The sequence below is a fragment of the Passer montanus genome, unplaced genomic scaffold, assembly GCF_014805655.1.
Source record: "Passer montanus isolate IOZ18808 unplaced genomic scaffold, ASM1480565v1 scaffold221, whole genome shotgun sequence".
Classification (NCBI taxonomy): Eukaryota; Metazoa; Chordata; class Aves; order Passeriformes; family Passeridae; genus Passer; species Passer montanus.
The window spans coordinates 337,092-359,650 of NW_024366827.1; the positions used below are offsets into that span (position 1 = coordinate 337,092).

The following is a 22,559-nucleotide window of genomic DNA, read 5'->3' on the forward strand; positions in this document are numbered from 1 at the left end:
CGGCCGTTGGCGCTGCGGGGGGCGCGCGGCGCGGCCGTTGGCGCTGAGGGGGGAGCGGGGGGCGCGCGGCGCGGCCGTTGGCACTGAGGGGGGAGCGGCGGCCGCGGGAAGCGGAGGGGAAGGGTGAAGGGAGAAGGCGAAGGGGCGGTGGCGGCGCTGCTCGCGGATCGGGCGCCTTCTCCTCCACGGCGGCAAAGGAGCGGAGCGTAACAGATAGAAGGTAGGCTCCGTGAAGCCGTGGGCTGCGTAACAGGGAGGACGAGGGGGAGCTGGCCGCGCGGGGCCGGGGCCCACATGAGGGAGGGAAAATGGCGGCCGCCACGTGGCGGCCAGAGCGGTGGTGGGGGAAGCAGAGATCCATGACTCCATGGGAGCTGCCGTCTGTGGCTCACTCCCTTCCTAGACATGGAAGAGCAGGGCCTTGCTAATTGGCAAAACTTTTACCCTCTCGTGGGTAGGAGTCGTTGACTGTGGCAAGTAACAAACCGATTATACTATGGGGTTAGCCTCCCCCTTTTTTGGCTGTATTTTTGTTGTTTGGTTTTTCAGGTTTCTGCCCTTTTTTCCCTTCCAGTAAACTATTACAGCCCAGTTTAAAAAAAACTTTTTTTCTTCTTTTTTAATTCCTCAGGCGCACAGAAGCTGAAAGGATGGAGACGTAGCTGTTAAAGATTCTCTTCCCAAAAAGTATTTGGCTGTGCCTAATAAGCTCTTCGGAGGTGAGATTTGGAGCAGGAATAATACCGATTTGATAATTTATGTTTGACAATTACTCTGCTGTGACTTGTACTTTGAAATCAAGGTATCATGGTGTTTTATTTTAAGGCATGCTTCATTTTTATGTGTTTTCGGGACAGAAAAGTGTAATCAAGTACATTAATGTGACCAGAAGGAATTGGGTTTGAATGTAGAGACATTAGAAAACATAATCCTCTATTCTTAGCATAGAAAACACACTGCCAGTACTTTGCCTGCCAAACTAGAAGCATCTAAGTGCACAGATTTGTCAGGGATATCCTGGGCAAGAGGAGTGTCTTTTTTTATAAGCATGTGAGTACTAAGAGAAAACTGCAGCTGTAGGAACAAGGCATATTGGAAGTTAATACCAACAGCTTTGTTTCAGAGCAGCTTTACAACTTCTGGGAAAGCGTCCTGCTGTTTGGTGATGATTGCAGTTTGTGTTTCCTGTAGCAGTATTAAACTGCCTCAAACTTGTTTTTACAGGAGAAAAACCCTCTTGAAAGAAGATGGGGCTAAATTCCACATGTGGATTTAGGAGTAGCTGTCTAAACCTGTTAATTTTCAGTTAGAGTAGGGTGGATGTGTTTAATCATCTGGAATTGATGCCTTTTGGGAGCAGTAATATTTCTGAATGTTAAGCAGAGCTAGTAAAAGCTAATTTTAGGCTAGGTCTTTACTTCGATTTTTAAACAAAGTTAAAATTTGAAGCGTTAATGAGAGCTTCTGCAGTCTATCTAATCTTGATGGAGTAGGGCTGGAACCCAGCTTTCTGTGCCTAAAAATAGCCTTGACTGCTTAATAGAGGCAAATACAATTAGGATCTCATTAAGTGCTGCTCCTCTCCTCGGGCTGTCACTAAGCCTGAAGCTCTCACAGTACGGTTTTGGTAGTTGGGTGGCTGCTGCCCCGACAGGGACAGCCCCTCTGCTCTCCGAGTGTTGGAGAGGTTTTTGCAGTGAGTGTCCCTGGGCCGCAGAAGCTGTGGGTAAGTTTTTGAAGTCTGGAAAATGGGAGTGGGAACTCCAGCTGTAGTTTTGGTGTCTGTGAATGTAAAGTATTTGAATGTATGAATAAGTCAATAAAGAGACATGGCTGGCTGCAAGTGTGGTTCCTTTCTTGAAAAACTGCTGGTAACTACGACTAGACCTAGACATGTTTGTCAGGATTACTTATACATGCCAAATCTGCCTGTTCTGGGGACACACCTTTTGGGCAGAATCTGTGCTTTCAGGAGGCTGATGCATTGTCTGGGAACCACTCCAGAAGTGGTGTAGCTTGAATCAGAGGTAAGTGCTGCAGGGCAGAAACAACAACTTTATTTAAAGTTGATTTTTGCAGTTGCTGAGGGATCCATATGTAAGAAAATTGAGAGCGATCCAGTAGATAGTGAATCATTGCATACTCAGACAATATATTTTACTTACATGTACTGTCTTAGTGAATACCAGTTATGCTGGCACAATCTCGTATGGAATATCTTGAATAATAATAATGTATTTTTTGCAAATAGTTGGAAACTGAAAAGTTGGAGGGAAAGGGAGGGTTTGAAAGGACTGGGAAACAGAATCTCTGAAGCCAGAACTGAGATGATCAGCATGCCGTCTTAATTGCTGCTGAGCGTTCAGCAGCTGAGGTCAGGATTCCTGCTTGAAATGAATGGAGTAGAACTGTGAGCTCTAATTACAGCAGGGACTAGATCTGAGGAAATGACTTCTGGTGCTTGTCTTTGGTGGGCAAATTAGGGAGCTGTCATAGGAATCTTTCCAGTTTTTTTAAGCATATCCTCTTTCTGCCCAAGCGGAAGTACAGTTGAATGTGTTTTCTCGTGTGGCGCTGTAACGAGTGACAGCACACCTGTTTAACTGGTGGTGCAGGATTACTCTTCTTGTAACAGCCCCATCATATGGCTTACTGCTCTGCATTCCGAGATGGTGGCTGCCAAGCCTGGTAGCCAGCAGTGTGTACTGTGAGCTCCCTTATTTCCTAAACCACTGGACCTCTAGTAACCTCAGCACTTGTAGAAATTACTACGTCTGTTCTGCAAGGGCAGTTACTTGCTTATCTTCAGTAGGTAAATGCCAGTTTAGCAAATGCCAGGCAGACTGGCCCTTTTCTTTTGGGGAGTTGCTTAGGGTTGAGGTAAGATACACATTAAGGAGGCTTTGTGTAACAATTGCAGTGATATTCCTGTATTGTGTATTCTCTGGCAAATAAAAACTTAGGAAGTTCGGGAGGGCTCTGTCTTCATGGTGCTGGGGAACCTGGAGACATGTCTCTTGAGGATGGTCTTCTCATCTGGTAACCAGTGCCAAGTGTTTTCTTGGTTTGTGCCACCATTAATACAGTTACTACAGTTACTAAACAGCTTTAAAGGTGTAGCATGAACTTAGGACAACATAACTGGTCTGAGTTAAAGTACTGGGAATGAAACAAACTTTCCTGGAGAAAACAGCCCTACATTTATACGCTTTGAGGAAGATGATTCCAAGAGTCCCCTTTCTTGGGTACAGCCTGTGTGAGGTTTACCCAGCTGATGTTCTGCAGCAGCTGCTTGTACATCCACAGTATTAACATACAGAAACTGTAGTCAGTGTGGCAGCTTTTATTGTATACATGTACACCATCAGGCTCACTGAACAAATGAGAATGGCATAAGATGGAGGCAATTTCATTTTGTTAGAAACTGAGAAGGCATGCTCAGCATGGAAGCAGTAGTGCAACGTTTTAAAATCTAACAGCATTCTATTAAAAGCAAAACCAACAAAGTACTGTACTAAATCTAAATGTTTACTACACTTAGTATGCAGGCTTAGTTCCCCCTCAAAGTAACCTATTTCTGCGGTGCAGCTCTTAAAGGATGGTATATAACACATATATTGCACTATGTTGCCTACTTCACCACAAGTCGCAACGGGTCTTGTACAGCAAAACTCGGATGTTACATGCAGATACTTTTGACAGGCTGACTTCCCTTGTAATTAAGGGCTATATAAAAATTAAAATGTAATGGTTTTGAAGTTGACTTAGCACAGTGTTTTGCATTGGTCTAACAGTAGGTGGTCACAGTACAGTGATTTATGATGTTTTAAAATATTTTGCACTATTTGAAATAGTGTGGAATTACAGAGAAATAAAATGTTTTAAAGCACCTCATGTACTAGTTTAGCACCAGTTACAATAATTAGTCCTGACTCTTGAAAACTTAAATTTGAGGTTGGAGATATTAAGGGCTAAATGTTCAATTATATGGGCTTCAGCAATGTCATTGCCACTTCACATGCAAGTGAGTCATTTGGACATTTGTTATAACACCAGAGAGACACAACAATACAAAAATGAGTAATTGCCCACTTACAGCATGAATGCAAGCACCGCACGTTTTCACAAAACGCCACACAACACAGTCATAGCCAGTTTGGGGAATAGGAAACTGGGAAACACCCACTGGTGGTCGCAGTTTGCACAATCACTATGTGGTGACACTCATCTGCCACTCTTGTTGCACTGGAGTGTTTCATGACCCACAGCTTTCAGTTGTGTTTTTCTGAGCATGGTTGTCACTGTGATGCCTGGGGCACTCTTGGACCATGGGGATTGTAGTGCGGAGCTGTTGTGGCTCCCTCCCCGGTGGGTCAGTTCACAGGCAACTTCCGGACTGATGCCTTTCAGTGTTACACAAAGGCGGTGATTACCTGCTGTGTTCCAGGTTCATTGTGGTGGCCCTTTCTCAAAGGACAGTAAATTGGTTATCAGTGCATTTTTTAATAAGTTGTTAAGGATTTCATAGCATGGGGAACAGTATTTGGAAATGTAATTAAACGAAATCAAGATGTGTTGGTGCTTTAGAAGCCACTGAAAACTAAGCTTTCATGTGAGATCAGTCTGAACCAGTGTTGCAACTAAGCAGGAGAGAGTTGTTTAAATATTACTTTATAGAAAACATAGTTTAAGACTATAGAACTTTTCAGACAAGTTTGAGCTCAACTACTCCATTGTACATATAACTTTGTCTGGTAGGGTTGACTGAGGTTCTTTGCACTGCTTGAGCAAAGCCCAGCAATGAAAGGATAGGGATGTTTGTTAGTCTGACACTGTACTGACAGCTAGTGGTAAATAGAAAAAGCAAATCGTCTCCAAAATGCCGTATGTACTCAAAAATACAAATTTCAGAAATAGGACAAATGCTGCTTAGGTGAAGTACTTGCATCTGTTCCGGATGTTTGTGGGGAAAGTGTCACTGTACTGCCTCTTTTACTTGGGAATGTACTTTAGGCACACTAAACTGTGAGGACATTTAGCCAATTAGCTGGGAATGTGATTATTGACCATTATTTTCCTTCCTGCATTTAACACATACTCAGAATTACTTATCAAGAATCAGGCTATGAGTGGTCTCAGAAGCTACTGGAACATGAGTCAGATTTAGGAGACTGAGTGTAAAATCATGGAAATAATAGACTAAATAAACTAGACTGAAAATTAATTGAGATTGGTAATTAAGTGTAGAGAAGCTTGGAGCATAAATAGCTTGGCACTACCGTCTTGTGGGCAAAGTCTCCAGCTGTCCTGCTCCAGTATTACTCTAGCTGGCTATCACTTTTCTCCTTAGATACATGGTAACTTGTTCATGCAATATTTAAACTTCTGGAACGGGAAGGACAGTAATTCCTAACTGGAAGGCTTGAGTGTATGTATACAGCTTGGGTTTAATGAAAACAAAAACACACGAATCAGGAAAACGTCTATTTCCACCCACTGTGGGCCCCAGCTGTGCACTGCATGTGCTGTTCAAGTTGTCCTGCCTCAAAGTTTGGTTTTCATTATGGGCATTTATAGTTTGGTCACACTTTTAATCCAGGGTACGAAAGATGATACTTTTGTGTAGACACCTGGGGAATCTTTGACCCCACAGCCGTAGCCCCAGGAGGTCACACCGTACACAACCCAGCTTTCCCCTGGCCGTTCACACATCAGTGGTCCACCGCTGTCTCCTTGACAGCTGTCAACTCGTTTCTGTTCCTGTACGTTTCCAGCACAGAGCATTCTTCCTGTGAATCTCCTTTTGTAGCGCTCTTCACACACCCTCTTGGGAAGTAAGGGGATGGCAGCCTGTTGCAGTGTTCTGGAATAAGCCCATCCTAAAAAGGAGATCCAAATTATTGTCTCATTACAATGGTCAGTCTTGGAAACATAGATGTGATTTAATCCAGTTTTTGAAAACTCTCAGGTCTTCACACTGCTTTGTCATTACATAAAATTTTTGGAAGCAAGACTACTGAAAAAAATCTCTGCATTAAATATAATACTAAAATATGGTAGATAATGTAAATGTAAAATGTAGATGCTTTTTTTAAAAAGTCGCTTTTCTGCATGTGTTCTCTGGATCTTTCCAAGACTGCAGTTTGGTTTATTCCAAGCACTTTGTGTCTTCTGCAGAAGAGCATATGCTTTAATACCTCTATGTGGAAGCAGTTTTGGGGAGTCTTGAGCAGCTGAGAGTAAAGCAGTAGAAACCCTTTATTTCTATGTCACCAGTTCAAATCTAGTGTAGCTCATCCTGAACAGGTGCTGCATCTTCTGGTGGCTTCCAAGTAGAGCATTCAAAGGGATCTTTCTACTTTTTTTCCATAGCTTGCACCTCTTTCAGTTGAAAGCATGGGAAATGAAAGCCAGTGTTGGCTTTACCTTTTTTTTGAGTAAAATCTTATAAATTGTGAAGCAATTATGATTCATATAGTAAGTGTGAAATGTCAGCTGAGGTAGTGCAATGATGTAATTTCTTACCATAAATTGAAGCCAATTACTGCAGTGGTTAATGTTGCCTGAAATAGATGTCCTAAGTTAACAGTATTGCAGAACTTTCAGTGAACTATGTAAAAAGGCTAGACAGAGCTAGCAATGAATTAACAATTATTTTTAGCAAAATACCGACCCTACGTGTCTCTCTCATTTACTGTTGTGCAGTGACCCTGACACCTGCGCACACAGATTAGTGCATGTAAAGAGGAGGGGCAGATACTTGTCTTGTGCCTTGTCAGTTTGAGTCACTGGAACAAAGGCTCAAGTGTGGTTGCTGTCTTGTACTGTATTCAGCACCACAAAAACCTAAAAGTAAAACATGATTATTAATTTGTGAAACATTTAAAGGACAAAGGCCTTTGAAGAAGAAGAATCTTGTACTGACCGAAAAAAGCAAGTAGATGCCTGGAGTGCAGATTGCGTTGAGGCTCTTGCAAATTTTGGCAAGATGTTCTACTATTTAAATCCAAGCTGGTTGAAAATGTCAGTGGTAACAGGGAATACAAAAATGTTATTTGAAATTCTATTATGTGTATATTTTCCATCCATTTTTCTATTGAAGTACTGTAATTTCAATAACCTTTTTAAAATTAAAATATTCATAGTCCTTACCTTTGAAACCTTAAATGTGTTAGAGCTGTTAGTTATGTACTGAGGCAGGGGGTGATAAGCAGCTGTGCAGGGTGTGCCTGGCAACAAATAAGCTTTTTATTCCTGTTTGTCATTCTTAATGAGGCCGCTTTACTGACAGGGTCTGTGATTTAGAGTGGCATGGTTAATCACTGCTTGGATAGAAATACAAACGATAATCAGTGAGCAAAATACTGTCATTCCTTGTTAAGGATCAGAAGAGAAAATATTTGCCTATGTTAAAAAAGAAGAAAATACTTTCATTTTGAGCATTTTCTTCTTTTAATTATTTGAGTTGGCTCTTTTTTTTAAACAGCCTCAGATAACCAGATTGGTGCATGGAAATTATTTTACCTGTGTCACCCCATCCAGTGATGAAACAGTTGGGAGCAGTTTTGTGTGGCCGCTCCCTCCTCAGTGGCAAGCAGGCAGGTAAAACGTGGGTGCTGAACCTTGCACACTGTTCCTCGGGCCCCTGCAGCCTCACCAGGGCAATGTCGTAGTCACTGCTGTCAGGCCTGTAGTCCTTGTGCACCACAATCTCCTGGACTCCGATTTCCTCCTCGTACTCCTCCAGCACCAGTGTGTGGTAGTCTCCAACCCGCACCACGTAGTTGCGAGTGTTATTGCCATACCTGAGATGGAGGTGGAAAAAAACAGGGCTGGCTCAGGCTGAGTCACATCCTGTGTGCTAACCGAGTTCATCACTTTCTTTATTGTTCACATTACTAATGTTAGCAAAAGATTTTTTTAAAGAGCAAAAATGCTTTCTCAAATGTTTACACAGGCATTTCAGTGTGTCCTAAAGAATATAAAAACCTTCTGAGGTTTCAGGTTGTGCCTTATTCTTTTTAAATGTTTTTATGGGCAATTTCCTTATGGCCATGACTCGCACTTCAAATGCACAAGGTATGCATTATAAATTTATTTAGGAAGGGTAACACAAACTGCCAGTAATTGCAACCTGAGTACTGACATCACTGTGATGCTCCAAATAATTACTGGAATCACAACAGTGTTCAGGCCTGCTTCTTGGGTTGATTGAAGAACTTCAGAGGCTTAGGTAACTTAATAAAAACCTCTTACATCAACTCAAGTTACAGTAAGGATGACAAAGCATTTGTGCATCATTAGCACGAACTATTGTCAAACTGACAGGAGGTCTGTAAATCTTAGGCTTATTTGGCATCTGATATAATCCCAGTTTCTTTCACATTGTGGACTAAATGGTAAATACATTAGAGATTATTACTGTGGCTGAAATAACAGTTTTTTGTGCATGCCTTTGAAGATTTTTTTATTACACACAGCCCTTCCCAGGGAAAATGCAAACAAGGGAGTACTGTTGGGTACATCTATTGGTTTTAAAATATGGCTAAGCTAGAAAAAATATTTTTCCTTTTATTTCTCCCTTTCCTTAATAGCCTTCAACAGGAAGTTTCTAATGTGCTTGGAGAAAATAGTACCCACAGTGGTCCATCACTTTTCAACCTATGCCTGTTCTTTTTAAGCCATCCAGCAATGTTCTGGTCTCCATAGCTTGTTAAAGCCTGCTTGAGGAGCAGCAGACAAAGCAGCAATGTTACCGTTTTCTGCACAATATATAGCTGTACCACTGAATATTTCTTCTAGTTGTGAGTTGCATTCCTGGTTGTCTGTAAAGCTTCCTTGGTCTAATCCTTCAGGTCTTCCATGAGCAAAATTTCTCTTCTAGACTTTATGGAGAGGGAACTGCAGTCTGTGAACAAACATCCCTTCATCCAAAAATTAACTTGTATATAGGATACATTAAGGGTTTTTTCTATGCTTCATGTTTCTAATTATCCAGTTATTTGTTTTAAATGTATAGGTCTTCCAATTTCCCTATACCTGTTGGAATAATGCAAGACAAGGATGGGTTATAAAACAAAAAAATCTTCAAACATTTTATCTTAAATAATATATCTGCCAAAGTATAGAAACCAGTAATTCCACTGATGAACAATTCTAATAATCATGCATAACAACCTGCTTAATTTTTATTCTCAGTATAGATGAGCCCACATTGGTTACTTAGGCAGTATTCCAATTTCCAGGATATGAGAAATGGTATACTGGCCTTTCTGGTGTCCATCTGTGGAAAATATGTGAAGAAGGCACTTGATCTATAGATAGCTCTTGGAAACCTATCCCTGAAAATCACTCTGAGATCATTTGGAAGTTCAGCCTAGCCTGTCCAAAGCCAGCTTAGAGCTAAAGGCTTCCCTCATTTACAGTGAACAGTAGTGCATCCACCAGGGTACTGGAGCTGCATGCTTAGGTCTAATTGCAGTTTAAACATAACTTCTGGGACAAAACAATACTTTGGTCCCTGAGACCATGGGTAAGTTTCAGGGTAGCCTGTGACAGCCCCTTGAGTGGCTGCACCAATCTGGAATACCACAATGTACTTTGCTGCCCCATCCTGTGGGTGCTCGGCAGAGTATCCAAAATTGGCACTCCTTGGTGCCACATTCAGTGTAATCAAAGGCTTTCTTAAGACCTTTCTCAGGCAGCATCCTTGGCAATCACTACAGAGAAAATGAACAGGGAAATAGGAAGTCATTGTCTATGAATTTTGATATAAGCAACTAAAGAGCTTCCATAGTTCTGCAGAAGCACCTAGGACATCAGTTCAAATAGCTGGAAATTGTAATAACTGACTGTTTCAGCTTGAAATATTACCAAGGAAAGTCCTTCATGGTTTCAGGACACAAGAAAAGATGTGCATCTGGTGCACAGCAAAGGTAATACACACTGTATTTGAGTAAAAGTGTATCTGACTCTTCATTTTAGTTACTAGTGTTCAAAGGGAAAGGCTCAAAATCAAAATTTGAAACATTTGCAGCTCACTTGAGCAAACTCTAGCAAATATCCTCAAAATTGTAGTGCTCCTCTATGTTTTTTCCCAGCCTATTCCAATGAAATAATCACTAATCACAATATTAGCTTCCCTATTGTGCAAGTTAATGCTTTTATACTTCAGTAACTTCATCAGTAGTGAAGTCCTGCATTTAGTTACTGCTGTGATACAGTAAAAATGTCTATCACTGTCAGGACCTGTTGTTACCAAATTTAATCTAAAATATTCCATTCCCTATGTTTGGTGTCTGCTCAGTTGTCTTCACTATAATCTAAAAGCCATAAACTGCATTTTTTTTTGAACAGAAAGTTAAAATGTCTGAAGTGTTGTCTATATTTTTTTCATTAAAATGCTGAAGTGGTGAATATAAATCACATGAATGATAACACCCAAATAATTTCAATGCATTCAGGTGTTTTGTTTGTTTGAAGGAAAGGAAGTTGAGTGGTAGGGTTTTTTAAAACCAAAGGCCAACTCTTGGAACAGTTTTCCATGGGCTTGAACTGTAATGGTTTTGCATATGCCCAGAACAACAAAACAGTTTAAACCACGGTGCACTACTGGAGAGAGACCCACCTTTTAAAGCAGTGTGCGGCAGTGAGGACCCAGCAGCTGCTGATGAGAGTGGCACCGCACAGGAGTCTCCCGTCGCCATGAGAGGATTTCAGCCGCAGCGCCACCTGCCACGGCCAGCCGCCCCTGCACAGAGACACGGCGTTCAGTGTACAGCAGTGGGGAACTCGGGTTACCTGCAACGTGCATCCTGTCGGCTTTCTTTGACTGACACAGCTTACTTACAAAACGTGCTGTTTATTAGGGGTGGGGAATATTTTATATCCTGGCAACATTCAGGATTCCTTTTAACAATGGTCCACATTACTTCACAGAGAATTTGGGCATTCCAGCACTCTTAAGTGTTTCCTCCCACAGTCAACTATTTGAATTTTCTCTTCTCAGATTGCATTCATTGAGCCAAAAATATATTCTGTGGGTTGCTTGTCAAATACCGTCCAAGTCAACAAACCAGAAATTTCCTGTCAGCTGGAGAGGAGAAAGGGGAATTTCTTGAAAAGCTGAACCCAGCATCCATCCCTGTCTTCAATGAGAGAGGAAGGTGGCAAAACAAGAGGTATAAAGCAACGATAGAAGTCTCAAGTATAGAAGAGCACCTTTTTTCAGACTGTGATTATCTGGTTTTTATAGTAGATGTGGCCATATTTGCATACCTACGAATACAGGATGGATTCTTTTATGCTGGTTTAATACATTAGGAGTCAGAGAAGGGAAAGGGGGAGAGATGCACCTGTAGGCAACAGCAGCATCTTAAGAGTAAGCAAGTAGTAGTAGTCTAGGTGTTTTCTGAGTACTGTCAACTTGAATGAGGGTGTTGGACAACAAGAGCTGCCAGGGGCCATCTAGTCCAGCATCTCAGAGTTACCTGTGCCAAATGTGTGAAAGTAAGGTGGAGGAATTTACTTCCCATAAAAAATAAAACACTTCTCTTAAAGAATTTAGACACTTCTCCATTTTGAAAGATAGGATTTAATATGATTTTCTAAAATGAGGTGATTCAGACATCTTTGGATTTGCTGGTACATATATAAGTATCCAGTTCTTTTCAAACTTCCTCAACTTCCTTGTCTTAATGACTTCTTGTGACATTGAGTCCTTTTCTGATACATACATATGCTCCCTTTCTTGAATTTGAAGCATTTCTGCATGCACTGCTGGATTTTTATCACCTTTTTGCTTCATCTAACATCCCTGTACTGATTTATGATGAGACCAGCTTCTTTGCTCTGACTGAATTGTGCAATACATTGTCACTGTTGCATTTTAGCAAGTGTCCTTAGAACTCATATTCTGAGGCAAGAATTCTCAGTCTCTTCCTGTGCTATGCATTATCTGTTATCTCATCTGTCTGTTTCTAAGATAAGTAATCCTACTTTACTTTATCTGGCTGTGTTAAAATATTTTTCTGGGCTCCCTCTTGTTACTGTGCTTTGAAGCTCTCTCACTTGGGCAGTGTCTTCTTAGAAATGGATTGATCAGTGCTGTGCATGTACTTTGAAACAGGTTGCATAGTGCCATGTAATGATACTGTTAGTGTATTTTTACAATGCCTTTTGTAAGATTGTGTAGATATTTTTTTGTGTGTTTAGTCACAACCGTTAAAACGTAAAGTCAGTGCCTCCTAGTTTTTTAGTTGTGTCATCATCAAGGCTTATTTTATGAAAGAAAATAAGGTCTTAGGCAGTGAATCATACCCAGGCCTCTTTTTTTTTGTGTAGGTGGCATTTAAAACCTTCTACTGTATTAATAGCTGTTTTTATAGCTCACATCCTGATATGAAGATATCCTCTGATAAAAGTAAAATAGCTATTTTGTAAGTTAAAAATTTAACCATTCAAGGACTTTACCCACAAGCATCTACAGATTTTCAACTAATGTTGCAAGTACTTATCAATTAATACTTTTTAATTTCCTGCCAAATTTGCTTTGGGTATATTTCTACTCCTACATCGTGACAACTCAAAAGAAAAACAAACAACAAGCCTACAACAAAATTGTAAATTTGGCAAACTGCTTGTGGCAAATACATGTCTTAGAAGCTTTATATTCAAAATTATTTCTCTTTACCAATTATTTACCGTAAAGAATTTTTCCCACCAATTATTCGCTTTTGTCGACGATGGAGTAACCTCAGCCCGCAAACAGAAGCAAGAGAATCTAAACCAGAAAGGGAGATGTAGAGAATGTTAAACTCAACATGAAAAGTGGCCAATATTCAATGAGAAGTAACTTTAAAAAAAATGTAAAAGTTGAAGTTATTCTGTGTTTCATGGTAGTTTTTAAAAGGCAGATTTTGATTGGAAAATAGACTTAGAAATTCTTTATCGCTGAGATCTTTTGACTGGGGAAAATACACTGAATTCTTTCAAGACTTGGAAATGCTTTGTAGCTGAGTTCTTTTGACTGTGATCATAGTAATTTACACCTTTGCTTCTCACATGCAGGATTTTGTAGGGCTCTTCCTTACTTCCCGTAAGTGGAAGCAGACCATGGCCAACCACACAGGTCTTAGTCCTTATCTGAGGATAACCTACACCTTGAAAAGCTGAAAGGAGCTATTTAGGTTTTTGCATCATGTCCCTCAAGCAGCTTAATAAACATGGCTGCTCTAAACCATGTCAGCAAATACCCTGTATCGATGGAGTAGTCTTTGTGCTTCCTTTGCGCGGCTGCAAAGAATAAGCTCACACGGTGTCAGCAGAGAGGATTCCCACCCCTTTTGTTCTATAACTGTTTTTTATAAAACTGTTTCCTCTGTGAGGTGGGGTTGTTAAGTCTGTCTCTTCCTACCATGACACTTGCCCACCTGGACCTGCTGTTCTGCCCCTCATGACAGGGCCTCACCTTTATTGCTGTTCCCAGGGACTTTCTTGCTGGGGTGGTCACAGATGACCCCCGCGTCCTCACTGTGCCGGCAGTTGTGCATCCCAATGTCCTGCTTAATGCAGTCTGCCAAGGACCTCTCATTTCCTGTACACTTGACGTTATCCACATGGATCGGGCCTTTGCCCTCACCGAAATAGGCCATTGTCCTGGCTCTAGCTGGACCTCTGCAAACAGAGCATATTTTTTATTAAACATTTTGAGGCATTATTCTACATTTTACTCAAATTTCCAAGTGAGTTGTCAAAGACATTGAGTTTAATTCTAAACCCTGTCACTGTTTCACTTGATAGCAAGCACCTTCCATCACCTCTCTTATTCTGGTAAGTACAAAAAATAAAACTTTGACAAAATTGCTACATTTCATTAATGTTTAAAAACTGCTTTTGTGTATCTGTTAGAAGGCAATGTGCAAATTATTTTACATTGTATCAGCATTATATTTTGCCATAAAACGAAATATGTGAAAGCTGCTTTTTCATAATCTCTTTAATCCTCGTATAAAGTCAGCATCTGTGAAAGCTAAAAATAATTTGTTCAGGCCTGATTCCCTCAGATAGATGGGCCAGTTAAATACAGTATACTTGTGGTGCAGTAGGAGCGATGACGTACAGACCTATCAGTTGTTAGTAGTTACTAAAATATTTTTTATCATGTTTTTTTTTACAGGGCACCCCATATTTGAGGTCTAAAATTGTCATGTGATTGGAGACCAGTTCAGGGTCTGCACCCCCCTGTTCTTGGGAGGAACCCAGTACTTGGTGCTTGTGTTGCATTTGAGCATCTTGTTTGGCAACTCCTGTGATAGAGTATTACTGTTAATTAGTTAATCTTCTTAATTTATAAATAGATGTTTTGTTGTATATGGTTTAAGAGGCAGAAGGAATTATGAGTGAGAGACCACCCAACTGGCTATACAGAGAAATGGGGCAGGAAGACACAGACACCTCTAAGTGTGCCTGAACTACAAGTTTACCTATTGGTTAAGAGCAATTTACTGACATTTTACTGGGGTAAGGATATATGGAATTTCAGTTTCCATTTTAAAGGATATTTTATAATTGTATATTGTAAAGTACTGCTTCTGTGCATACTGTAACTGTGCAGAACTGTAGCTGCAGATGTGGTGAAATGCTGGAGCAAAGAAACAGAATTTGACTATGAAAATGTATTAGGCAAGAAAGTATTTCTCTCCCTTTACAGCACTTTTTGTACCTCTCTAATACCTGCAGTGTTGGGGAAGGTAGGTGAGAGTGGGATGAAGAGTTTACATCCCTTCTTGAGCTGCGTTTGGTCTTTTGGGGAGGAATCCTGAATTGTCCAACCATTTTCAAAGCTCAGTCGCAGTAGAAGTGTGGATGGCTCAAACTGAACCAGCTCTCAATTGCCACATCCATATAACTGAAACATGAAAGTAACACAGGAGCTTCCTCTCTTTTGAAACTTTTGCATGTGGATAGCTTTGCCTGTGTGGATTTTTTTACTCTGTCCTGAAGGGTAGGTGGGCAGGATTTCCAAGCAGGGAACATTGTTTAGAATGCAAAAATTGTAAAAAGCCAGGAAAGAGAAGCCCATTAAACACTACATGAGAGACAATACCACAAATCATTACAAATTTTCAATTTCCATGGTTAGGAGGTATTTGCCAGATAGTCCAAAGCCTTAACTGCCTTTGGAACCAGGAACCAGTATAGGACAATCTCTGCCTAATGAGTTTACTATGATTTGACTTGTCAGTCCCAAATAGCGTGACTCTTGCTCCAAATGTTTTTCTTTTGTGAGGGGTACTCTGTTTACAGATAACCACAAAAAAATAAGTCTGACTCTGTGATACCTGTGGGTAGCTCGTGTGTTCATGTTTGCTGTTACAAAACAGTGACACAGTACAGGCACTCATTGTAAATTCTTACCTGATTTTGGTATCTCTGTTAAATAACAGTTTCTGCCTTAGGGCATTGTTCTAAAGTTCCTCAGGTTATTGAAAAGTACTTTGTTATCAATCACCAACCATAGTATTCTTATCCTTCCCCAGAGAAGTATTTATTGCAGTTTAGTACAGAATTCTCTCTCCAGATCTTATCAGTTACTTAATAAGGGCACTACCTCCTTCTTCCTACCTTTGTATGAAAGCAATCTCTTACTGTGTATCAGTAATCTCTCAGTTTGCTGATAATGGGAATGAAAGCTTTTCAGACCCAACCAATTAACCAACCAACCAACAGCACCACAGAAAACCCAAACCAACCCACCCTGAAGAACATCTTAGGAAACAACTGTAAAAAATTGTGGTGTTCTTGAGCAAAGCGTGCAGCTTAACAGAGGAAATTATTTCATATAATTGGGAAATCTCTGAAGGTACAAATGTACTATGTATTTGTAACATGCTGGAATGTGCCCTTACAGCTGGCTTTAGTGCACCCCCACAAACACATGGGGTGTCCCTTAATTGCTGCTTTCCAAGCCAGCTATTTATGCACTGATGACCCTCAGAGAAACAACCTTTTTGTCAGTTCACATCTGTTCCTGGAGAGAAGTGGCGTCAGGTCTTTTTCCTCTCAGTTCTCCCACACCAAGGGCCATGCACAATAACAATGCTGAGCTTTTCAGATGCAGTATTATTATTATTCATTATATTGTTAATAAGGAAATCAAGTGGATTAGGATAGATGGACACCTTTCCTGGAATTAACAAGTTAGGTAACTTGTAAGAGTGATATATTGAGTTGTAAGTCAAGTTTTACCATTTTGAAGCCATAGTGTAGTAGTAGGGCTTTTAAATAGGCTTTTACTAAATCAATACCAGGGAGTTTTTACAAGCTATATATTGTGTGTTCAGACATAAGGTGATGATATTTGGTTGGACTAACTTCACATTGTTAAATACAACAAACAGTTAATAGGATTTGTATTTCTTCAGCTCAAATTTCTTTATAAATACACTTGGAGAAGACATTTCACTAATTTCCTGTTATATATAATACCAGAATAATACTATTCTGGCTATTTTTCAAGTCTTATTAGTACTGCTATTTATATATCTGCCCTATAGTTATCTTTTTGCTGCTCTTGGGTATCCAGAAGAAAAATGCTGATGAGCAGTGTAAGCCTGATTAAGTGATTTCTTTCAAGAGTGACACATATATTGCAGTGGTTTTAATTAGAGGGTAGGTTTGTTCTGTCAGGTCTATTCCTGTATTAAATGAAGCTTATTGAAATTACTTTCATGCAGACTGGAGCCATCGTGTAACTGTTTCATCAGATCTTCGAGCTACAGCAAATCTAGCCAGATCAGTAGATGAAGGAGAAACTGCATTAAATTAGGAATTCAGTAGCTGGTGTCCTTGCATCTGAATCTGCAGTCATCATATCCATACCTCGTGACAGTGGACACTGACCTGTTTTTGAAATTAATATGACAACTAAAATTTTGTATTTAATTAATAGACTAATAATTTGGAATGTTTAACTTCTAATGAAAAATATTTAATAACTCACACTAACTTGCATTTCTGTTTCCAGTCAGACTGGCACACTTTTGAATACTAACATTCCCATTCCCAGTTGTGCTGCTTAATGAATATTCTTTTTGAAGATGTAGCCTTACTACTTTTCATACAAATAGTAGAAATACATTTTTCTAAAAATATGCCAAACTGACAAGTTTTAAAAGACACACATTATCTTATTAGACCTGTTTGTGCTATTTGGTTGCAGAAACTTAAGATCTTTAGATGCAGAAAACATAACTTGATAAACAGCTTAATGAGTTTGCTTACTTGTAGCCAAGCTGTCGACAGACTACAGCTGCATCCTTATCAGACCATCCATCATCACAAATTGTGCCCCACTGGCCATTGATAAAAATCTCCACACGTCCTTCTTTCTTATTCTCACCATCCATCAGCCTGATGGGAGGACCTGGGAATAAATTACTGCTGTCAGCTCACAGCAACAGAAGCAAGAACTGGTACTTTTAGTTATTTTCATTATATTTAGTACAACTGATACTTACATTCAACAAGCCTAATATCAGCAGTTAAAGTAGTCATATGCATCCTGGTTGGCAAAATGAAGCAGTTTTTACAAATTACAAGACAAATACTAAATACTACCATACTTTACTCTTCAGCTGATTCCTTAATTCCAAGCCAATATGTGACATAGTTCAGAAATAGACCACAGTTCTACCCAAATGGTAGAAAATACCTGAGATACCTTTGATACAATACCCATAAAGCTGGACAGATTTTCCTTACAGACACTTTATGGGTGAATATAACTGTATCTCAGTCCATAAATCCATTCACAAACTGGTTGCTGCTGCTCCTTCTAACCACTGTCTTAGCAAAAATAGTGCAGCATTCTGTTGAACTTCAACTCTTCCTTATCACTATGCATATTGTTCTGCAGCATGTTATTCTACATTATTTTTCTAGCAATTTAAAATGATTGTTTATTCAGATACATTCATAATATGAAATTTCCCTTATGTGGATTGGTCAGACTTAGCTGATCATGGTTTCTGCAGTGCTTGGTCTCTAGTTAAGTATTGACTAATTAGGCAAAGTACATGCTTAATTCTTACTTACTCTAAAATGCCTCTATAGCCTGCAAGCAATGCAAATACCCTTAAAACAGTTATGAATTCCTCTGTGGCCTCTTTGTCTTGTTCAAGGGAGGATCACCTTCTCAATCTTTTTGTATAGCATACTTTATAATCTTTAATGTACTCATGACAGTTGCTTTTTAGAATAATGAAAAAGACTCTTCCTTATTCTTCTAATCTGTTCCCAATCTTTTCTAAATATGTGAGGATGAGGAATTACTTAATTTCACTCTTAATGCTTTTGAGATAGCTGCTGTATTTTGAGATAGCTGCATTTGATATTTAATTCAAATTTAACTTCTGCATAGCAAACAGGAATCTGGTCAGTGCTAGTTAAATCTGGCCTAAGTCATTAAATGAATGGGGAAATACTTCAAGATAAAATCCAAGTATGTTTGCTTGCAATGTAATATAAAGCATGTTGTGTTGGAATTCATACTGCCTGGGCAGTTACATGGATTAGCTTCACCAGCATTCTGTTTACTTACGCTGTCATGATCTTACCGAACAAATGTCATTATTGTAGGATACCTCCTTTTCAGTGCTTCATAATATCTGTGTTTCTTTAAGTCCTATCATCTGCTAATTTCTCTTTTTTTTTCCCACTGATTTTATCCTTATGGGAAAAAAATGCTTTTTCAAATGCTGGGAAGTAAATGGTAACACGGCTTTGTCCACTTTCCAATCAGAAATCTCCTCAAAAATGTCAGATAAACTCTTATTTTCTTGTTGAACTGAAATGTTCTGGAAGAATACAACTTAGGTGAGAATTACACTTCTATTAACCAAATAGAGGCATGGACTATGACTAATATTTTTTTGTTATTTATTTATTGTTTAGGTAATATTTTATTGTTATCTCGTCTTCTTGTGGTTTCGAAAACACATATATACATATTTTTATGAGCACAAAATTAATATAGCATTCTGGTAGTGGGAATGTGAGAATATTACCATATGGATGTATTTAACTGAACCAGACTCCTTCAGCAGAGATATTTTATAGGAACTTGAGCAAAGTGGCACAGATGGTTTGCATCTGTAAAGACAGCAGTCATGGATTGAATTCCTGTTATTTTTGGTTTGAGAAAATTCTTTCTAACAAATAGGATTTGATATATGTACTGCAACACAAAACAGTCACTGGATGGTGAGAGGGCTATATAGAATAAGCCTGTAAAGAGGGAGAGACTCAAAAAGTACATGTGGAAGTGCTGAATGTTGTTATAGCAAGTAGCAACATTGTGCAGTAAAATCATGTTGTAGTTTGTGGGATAAACCTTCAGTCTGTGATTTCAAGGAAACAGGCATATAATACCAATGTCAAATTCAACTGAAATAGTCTTTGGTAAGCTAAACGGCATTCGCAGCAATTTTCTAAAAGGCTACATACTGACAAGCTACACATGTAGCAAATTTTAAAAATGAAACTTTTTCAGAATTGCTGTGCAACCCATTCTTCCCCTGTAGTTTCTACTGCACATATCTCATAGCAAGAATTATTGTTTAATTATCTGCATGTGGATTTAGGAATCTTTGAAATTTATTTGTTTCTATTTTATTGTGTTTATATTTTTATCACTGTGTAATTGGTATTTTTCTATCATTTCTTATCAGTCTTTTTATTCTCTTTATTTTCATACAAGTCTGTAGGCCTTTGACATTGGAACTAGCTCTTTTATCTGGGTTTGTAGTATCATTCTGTCCTGGTCAGTGAGTGGGGCACATTCACCTAGACACAATAGAAATGATAGGCAATACTAACACAGAAATAATTCATGCTTCTCCCCCTGCCTTCTTGTTATTTCTGAACTTCCCATCTTCTCCACGTCCCTTGTTTTGGATTGTCTGAATGCAAAGCTGTAGGAGGATGTGCTATTGATTTGCATTCCTCAGTACTCAGGTATGTCTCCAGCATTTGACACCAAGCATTACTTGGAGGTTGAGAAGCGCCAAGTAAAATTAGGTAAACCATCAGAAAGTGCTGAATAGGTTCAAAATCTAGTGGAGACTGACACAACAGCATCTCTGGAATGTAACTTTGTTACCTTGCAAATCTGGGTTGAGGTTTAGTGTTCTGGATGCTTACATTCTAAACAAAACTTGACTACTTCCTCTGATCTTCAGGAGAAAACTTAGTTTTTTTCCCCTTCCTGTTCTTTCTTTGCACCTATCTGACAAATACTAGGATTTTGAGAATCCTTAATTATCCTGTACTTTGGTTGGATCTGTATCCACAGCAATACTCATACTGTGACATTAGCAAAGAACTTCCTCACCAAGTGAGCGCTTGTGGCTGTCGTTTTCTGGGTGGCAGATGAGTCTGACATCCTCCTGATGGTTGCAGTCATGCTTCCCCCACTCCCGCCGTGAGCACTGCAGAAGGTTTGTCTCCTTCCCAGAGCAGATCACATCATCCAACCAGATGGGCCCAGAGCTTCCTTCTGTGTAGCTCTCTTTTTCCATACCTGCACTTTTTCCATACCTGCACAACACAGAGAGGTGTTTTGGTCCACAGTGATCAGAGGACACATGATAATTAAGCATGAGAAAAGAAAGTGATATTCCTGAGGAAATAAAGATTTCTCAAGTATTCTCTGTAAACAGGTTCAGTTAGCATTAAATTCAATGAGAGCACCATATGCTGCCTCTTCAGTAATGTTTTTTTTTTAAAGAATTACTCTTACATTGTACAAACTTAAGAATGTAATGCCTTTGATTAAGGCTGCTCTCCAACCAAGCATATGGCTGGCTCAATGACTCTGAGGCTTTAAGCATGTTCTTAGTATTCTGTATTCACTTAAATGTCACAGTCTGAGACAAAATCCTTTTTTGAATGTCAGCTGTTACAGTTTGAAGGCAAGAAAACAGTCACCTACTGAGAGTGTATCTTTGTTGCCAGAGATCAGTAGAAAAAGTAGGGAAGATTGAACCATAAAACAAATGGGATTTTTCTAAAATGCTTTTCAATAATAACTGTTCCAGGGTCAGGCTGTGGGATCTTCTGAGGTAGTGCAGAAGTACTTACACTTTGGAAATTTCTCTCATTAATGACTGTACAACGAGCAAAGATTTAGAAGAAGCAACCTTTTATAGGGAAAATAGAAATCAAAATCGGTTCTTCCCTATAGCACATGCATTGATCTCAGTAAAAAAGAGTATTGGAAGGAACTCAGTGAATAAAGGCTGCTAAATCACACTTGTTGAAGGTTTTTCTACCCAAACTAAGGCCTACATACCTCTGTAAAACTGAGGAAATCAGGCTTTAATGAATTTTAACTTGTTTCTTTGAAGCACTCAGCTAATATTAAAAAGCAGACTCTTAAAAGAGGGTCCATGTAGGGTTCATGTAAGTGTTTGTCATCATGCTGAAGTCACAGTGTCAGATATCCAATATCAAGTAATCTTACTTAAATCCCAGCTGCCAGCAAACCACCTGCGTGTTCAGCTCCGTCCAGCCGTCGTCACAGACCGTGCCCCACTGGCCTGTGTGATAGACCTCCAGGCGGCCCTCGTGGCTGCCCTTCCCGCCTGCGAGCCGCAGTGCACCATCTGTGCCGTACCAGGGGAAACAAAAACAGGGGTCAGCGTTTCTTACATCTCATTGGTGTTCTAAACAAAATCATTGCCTCTACTGCATCTGCTTTGGGTTTGTGCTTCTGCAAACTTCCAGTTTTTTCCAGAGCTGTGAACTCTGCCTTTGTCCCTTTTTTTTTTCCTGTGATGATTGAGGACTGGAATACCTGTGAGAGGTGTGCAGGAAACGCCAGCATCTTCTTTGTGGCCACAGTTGTGTTCTCGCCAGGAGCTTTTTGGGCACTGTTCTATTGAGAGTTCATTTCCTGTACACTGTACTTCATCCAGCAGCACGGGGCCAGAGCCTTCTCCAAAGTAAGCCTGGCTCCATGCCTTGGCAACACCCCTGTAGAAATGCAAGAAACACCCAGTCAGAAGAAAGCAAGCTGAAGATTTTACTTTCCTGTGCCTTTGACTTTCAACTTTCCTAGGAGAGATTACAGATTAACAGCTTGGGTATGAGGATTCTAATTTTAATACTCATTTAATATCTATATATAGTAAAAATAATCCAATATATATTTCTAAAGTGACTTTCACCTGTTGTCCTCAAATACCCAGATAAATGTGATTGTTCCCTATTCAGTCCTATGAAAACCACAGCAAAGAGATCTTAAGTGACTTGAGAAGTGTCATATCACCCATCAGCAATAGAAATAAGAACAGGAAGCAGACCAATGACTGGCCTTGTATGGGGTATATTCTCTATCAGCAGAATGGATTTTGAGCACAAAAAATACGTTTATTGAAAACACTCCATTGTTTTAAAATTACAGAAATTATGCAGTGTTTAACCCTTTATCATCTATCAGGATTTTTCCAATTCTATTTAAAATATCATGTCTTTCATATATAAATGTTTGCCATGGT

The 22,559-nt window shown here is 39.6% G+C and overlaps 1 protein-coding gene, 1 long non-coding RNA gene and 1 other non-coding gene across 3 annotated transcripts in view; 2 read left to right on the forward strand and 1 right to left on the reverse strand.

Moving 5' to 3' along the window:
• Positions 1–31: 31 nt before the first annotated feature.
• LOC120502544 lies at positions 32–1,838 on the forward strand. The gene is made up of 2 exons (XR_005627546.1): positions 32–220; positions 632–1,838. It is a non-coding gene; the product is annotated as an uncharacterized LOC120502544 (long non-coding RNA).
• On the forward strand, positions 356–486 carry LOC120502547. The gene has a single exon (XR_005627548.1). It is a non-coding gene; the product is annotated as a small nucleolar RNA SNORA24 (small nucleolar RNA).
• Positions 1,839–3,328: 1,490 nt separating the features above from the next.
• The window catches only part of LOC120502543 (neurotrypsin-like), a 33,452-nt gene continuing 14,221 nt past the window's right edge, over positions 3,329–22,559 (reverse strand). Inside the window, 9 exon segments of the mRNA XM_039710051.1 lie at positions 3,329–5,879; positions 7,525–7,805; positions 10,628–10,750; positions 12,703–12,781; positions 13,469–13,674; positions 17,284–17,425; positions 20,393–20,598; positions 21,524–21,665; positions 21,857–22,035. Of these exon segments, the coding sequence (XP_039565985.1) occupies positions 5,572–5,879; positions 7,525–7,805; positions 10,628–10,750; positions 12,703–12,781; positions 13,469–13,674; positions 17,284–17,425; positions 20,393–20,598; positions 21,524–21,665; positions 21,857–22,035 (1,666 nt within the window). The 3' untranslated portion in view covers positions 3,329–5,571.